Source organism: Alligator sinensis, unplaced genomic scaffold (genome assembly GCF_000455745.1).
Source record: "Alligator sinensis unplaced genomic scaffold, ASM45574v1 scaffold1667_1, whole genome shotgun sequence".
In the NCBI taxonomy this organism is placed as follows: Eukaryota; Metazoa; Chordata; order Crocodylia; family Alligatoridae; genus Alligator; species Alligator sinensis.
Window position 1 is genome coordinate 799853 of NW_005842504.1, and position 5347 is coordinate 805199.

At 55.1% G+C, this 5347-nt stretch overlaps 1 protein-coding gene across 1 annotated transcript in view; it reads left to right on the plus strand.

Moving 5' to 3' along the window:
- Positions 1–5347, plus strand: part of LOC102370982 (cytochrome P450 2G1-like) — a 10480-nt gene that overhangs the window by 3575 nt on the left and 1558 nt on the right. The window contains exons 2-7 of the mRNA XM_006031401.2: positions 1171–1333; positions 2603–2752; positions 3506–3666; positions 4012–4188; positions 4451–4592; positions 4905–5092. Coding sequence (XP_006031463.2) covers positions 1171–1333; positions 2603–2752; positions 3506–3666; positions 4012–4188; positions 4451–4592; positions 4905–5092 — 981 coding nt within the window. The remainder of the gene's footprint in view (positions 1–1170; positions 1334–2602; positions 2753–3505; positions 3667–4011; positions 4189–4450; positions 4593–4904; positions 5093–5347) is intronic.

Genomic DNA, 5347 nt, shown 5'->3' on the forward strand with positions numbered 1-5347 from the left:
ACTCTTTCCTGCCTATGCAGGGGGTCGGACTCGATGATCTATTGAGGTACCTTCCGACCCTAACATCTATGAATCTATGAATGGTTGGGTGCCGCTAGACTTGCAGAACTGCTTGGATGTGGCAGACAAGAAAGGGATCAGATTGAAACAGCCCAACTGCACGGCTCACAACCTTTACGACAGGTACCTGGGTGCGCCCACTCCAAATTAGAGAACATTCATCCTTCTCAACATCCACTTTCCATCAAAGATGTGGCAGACAACTGAGAGGGGCTATCGGTTGTAATGACAGATCCAATGGGAAAAAAAACCATGCAGATGCAGTAAGTTAGAGTCACAGCCAAGTTAGGCTGGGAGAGAGCTCCAGAGGACATCTAGTCCAACCCCCTGCCTGAGCCCTATCCAAACCAGTGCAGATAACCATAATATAAGCTGTACATAAGACTACCCTCAACCCTGAGGTGTGCTTCTTTGGCCTGCATGTGGTACCCAAAGAGCACTTATGCCCAGTGCTGACTCCCACACAAGGAGGGCTCACCCATCGCGGGGCAAGTCAGCCTCCCACATTTGTGACCCCACCAGCAATCCCACCCGAGACAGCACAGCCAATACAAGGCCTGACAGCAAAGCAGTTCATTTTCTCCTCTGTGAACTAGGGTCTGCTCACTGGCACCCATCACAGAACCAGGCCTTGATCCCTGGCCCCACCTGTCTCTTGGCCAGGGCAGCAGGAACAAGACCCAAGCGGTAAGCAAGAATAAGGGGGTTTCAATCTGTAGCTAAAGGCTGGCAGCTTTGAGCAGATAACTGCTGCTTCCCTGCCGGTCCTTATGTGGCCAAAAGGAGAACGCTAGCTCACCGGTCTACAGGAGCATGAGCGAGAGTCAAGAGTGGTGAGCCCCGTCCTGCACATTGGTCATCCCACTTTTCTTGCAATAGTAGAACTGAAAACACCACATTCAAGGCGGGTGTTGGCAAACACGTTTGCTGTAAGGTAACTCAGGCCAGCTGTCGTCACTCATACGTAGCAACACCCCACCAAAGTCAGCACTTTGCTATAAACTCACCTTGCTCAGGCCGTTGCTACGCATCCCTCGTTTGCCTGGGTGGAGGGAGGCTCCCTGCTCCCTGCAGCATCTCACCCTCCTTTCCCCTTCACACCCAACGCAGATCAAAGAGAAGTACGGCCCCGTGTTCACGATGTATATGGGCTTCCGGCGGGTCGTGGTTCTCTGCGGCTACGATGTGGTGAAGGAAGCCCTGGTGGACCATGCAGAGGAGTTCAGCGACAGAGCTAAAATGGCCATAGTGGACAGACTCTTCAGTGGTTATGGTGAGTGAGAGCAAGGATGAGGCTTTGACGATAGTCTCAGCTCAGAGCAAACCTAGGGGCCACAACGCTGTTACTCAGAAGACGATCCCAGACTGGCACCCGGCCTAGCAACCTCAGGGAATACCCCCTCCCCAGCACAGAGCCAACGGTGCAGTTCAAATACCTGGGCCCTCAGGAATCCCTAAACTATTTATAGTTTCATAGTTTCTAGGGTCGGAAGGGACCTTAACAGATCATCAAGTCCGACCCCCTGCCATGGGCAGGAAAGAGCACTGGGGTCAAACGACCCCAGCAAGGTGTTCATCTAGCCTCCTCTTAAAGACTTGCCACGTAACTAATGCAGAAGCCCCAATATATGCATCTCATGTCAGAGGAAAGGTCATTTAACTCACTTACCCTCATTCAAGCCACCGTGGCCAAGAACCCACGTTGCTGCAGACCAGCTCCTTAGTGGTGGCAGCAGAGAGGCACATGAAAAGCGTTTAAGTGTCCAGTCTCAGTCTTGCCAGAACAAGCCATGGACCCGCACCGCAGACTCCTGTGTCAGGACCACGAGTCCTGGCCGAGCTGGAGCAGAGCTCGCAGAGCCCGCCTGGCTTCTAGAGCCCGCCTGAAGCAGAACCCAACCCTACACAGCTCCTCACTGTTTTTCCCAAGATTGATCACTGTGCCTTGACGTTTCCCCACCAAGGTCTAACTTGAACTGGTCGCCATTCAGCTTCCAGCTTGCAGCAAGGGACCTTGCTCTGCCTTTTTAAGGCTGGTCTTTCCCCATGTTCACCCTGTACTGATGCAAACGAGTTGCATCAACAGAGCTGGAGGGTCTCTGACCCCTCCAGTCTTTCACCAGCACAAAGACACTAAACCAGTGCAAACGTGCTGAGTGTCTGGGGCTTCTGACACCGTCATTAAGTATCCTGGTAGAACTAGAATGAACTCCCAGGGTGCCAAGAGATGCAACATCTGAAACGGTCCAAATGCACTGCCGTTTCAGGTCCAAGCACCCATACAGCCCCCGTGACGTGCCCTGCAGCTGGAGGACTCCAAAAGCATTATGGCATCCTCTCCAGCCAGGGAGTCCGAAAGGGGTGTGTGGAGATCAACAACTTTGTCCTGACCTTAGCGAGCAGACCATCGGCGAAGGGCTCTGCTCCATTGCTCGCTACACCCACAGTTCTGTACAGTCTCTCATGGCTCCAGACATCGACACCGGCTTCCTACTGCGTTCTCTAGGCTTTACCCATCTTTATTTGTTCTTTGTCCACCTAGGTGTTTTTACGGCTAACGGGGAACGGTGGAAGAAGCTCCGTCGATTTTCCTCCGAAATCCTGAGGAATTTTGGGGTGGGGGGTAGCAGCATTGAGGAGCGGATCCAGGAGGAAGCCCAGTACCTGGTGGAGGAGATGAGGAAAACCAAAGGTCGGTGTCAATTGTATTAGCACATGAGCTGTTTTGCAGACTGCTCTGCAGCTGCCACAAACTCAGGTGGTTCTGGTCCGTTCTTAGAGAACGGGCGTTGGTAACACAAATCACCCAGGCACCAGTTTTCAAAGGGGCTCCACTCCCATCTCGGGGTCTCGGGAAAGAGCTGGCACAAGTCCTCAGAGCCCAGCAGCTCCCATTACACCAGCAGGGCAAGAGAGAGGAAAGGGGAGTTCTCCGCCAGCCCGAGGAAGGCACCATTTAAGTAACAGATTCTTCTGAAAATCCAGAGCAGGCAGCCAACCCTGCAGAGCCCGAATCCTCAATGAGCATCATGCTCACTTCCCGCGTGGGGTAACTATTTTCCAGGAGCACACGTCATCGCTGCACTCCCCCAGTGCTCCCAGCAGCACGGGCAGACACGTTCAGCCCAGCTCGCTAGTGCAGGTACACCAGGCAGTACCGCCAAGGGCAGGACGGGGCTATGCACTAGCTCGTGGTGTGCACACATCCCTGGAGTCTAGGGGGTGCTGCACACCCCACGTCCAAGCCGACTGAGGACGGTGAGCCGGACCCTCGCCACCTAATTAGAAGTGAGCCTGGTGACACCTGCAAGAGATGAGGGGCTGCAACCCAACCCCACTAAAGACCCTACCCCCCGATAACATGTAACCCCCGCAGCGTCAGGACACACCACAAGCAATGACGAGGAGGCTGGTCATCAACCCCAAACTCTCCCCTGCCAACCAGGTTCTCCCTTCGACCCCACCCTCCCCATCTACTACGCCGTCTCCAACGTCATCTGTGCCATTGCCTTTGGGAACCGCTTCGAATATGAGGACAAAAAGTTTCTGAACTTGATGGGCATCATCAACAACTTGTTTCTGGAAATAAGCACCCACTGGAGCCTGGTAGGAGATGTTTCTGGGGCAGGAAGGGGGTGGGGGCCTCTGCAACATGCTCCTGTCATTGCTCACGGGGTAAAGGGGCCCAGTCCGGTCTACACTGCAACAAGCCCAAACCTCCCACATCAGCTGGGCCTCAGACTCTCCAAGAGGAAGAGCGCCCAGCGTTCTCATTGGTTTTAAAGCTCCTCTCTGCTGTCCTGGAGCCAGGAGAGCATCTGCTTGGACAGTCCCTTGCCCACACTGCCCGGTCCTGCTCCCCCTAAAATAAGTGAGAATGGGACCCAGGCCCCAGCTGGAGCAGACCTCCCTGCCCCTCTGAGCCGTCTTCCCCCGCCGGTCTGCCCGCAGCTCTACGAGATCTGTCCAAGGATCCTGCAATTCCTACCTGGGCCGCACAAGCAGATGCCGCGCATCTACAAGACACTACACGAGTTTATCCTGGAGAGGGTGAGGATGAACCAGCAGAGCCTGGACCCCAGCTGCCCTCGGGACTACATTGACTCCTTCCTCATCAGGATGGAACAGGTAAGTGGGGGCGGTTGTCATTGCTACCGGGGGTTATACAGAGGGTCCACAGGCTCTTCAGCCACAACGGGGTCGTGGACGGGGAACTGCAGAGCTAGAGCCACCTACACAACCCAGCCCAAAGCCTCCCCCTCCCCTCCAGAGCGTCACCCAGGGCTTGGTGGACAGAGGCCTTTCTCCGGGCACGACTCAAATCCCATTTCATTTACGATGCTGCGCTGCCGGTCTTTGCTACGGGCTCTTCTCATTCCCTTCATTCCAGGAAAAGCAAAACCCACTGAGTGAATTCAACGCCGCAAACCTGGTGGATAGCGTGACGCAACTATTTGGTGCTGGGACAGAGACAACTTCCTCCACCTTGAGATACGGATTCCTGCTCTTAGTCAAATACCCGGAGGTGCAAGGTAACGTGGATGTGAAACAGGAGCTAACGGGCTTATTGGGGACATGCTCTTTATAGAAAGCGGGCCCGTGTTTGATCAGCAGGTGCCCTCCCCTACCTCGGGGGTCTTCAAGAGGAGACCGGACAAGCACCTGGCTGGGGTCGTGTGACCCAGTGCTCTTTCCTGTCCGGAGCAGGGGGTTGGACTCGATGACCTATTGAGGTCCCTCCCAATGACCGAAGCTGAGCTTGTCCTTTAACAAATTACTTTGCTGGTGGCCTTTGCCCCGTGGGCTGCAAGCCAAGCTGACCCCTTCAAATCCTGCCTCCGCAGGCAAGGTGCAAGAGGAGATCGACCGCGTCGTCGGCCAGAACCGCAGCCCAGCCATGCACCACCGAGGCCAAATGCCGTACACCAACGCCGTGATCAACGAGGTCACGAGATTCGCCAACATCCTCCCCGTGGGAATTCCACACACCCTGACCTGCGACGTCCACTTCCGGGGGTACTTCCTTCCCAAGGTGCTGCCTCCAGGGCCCGCCAGCTCCATGCCCGTCACGCCTTGCCGTGTCCCACCGCAGAGCGTGTATTCTGGGGATCTGTTCGGCAGGGATAAGCAGGGGCTGGGAACTTCTTGGAGAGCCTGGTGGATCCCATCAGACTGAACGGGTGCAGGCACTCCATACAGTAACAAGCACATGTGGGTCTCCCACGATGCTAGCAGTGAGGGACCTCTCCCTCCACAAAAAAAGATTTCACTGATGCAAATCAGCAGG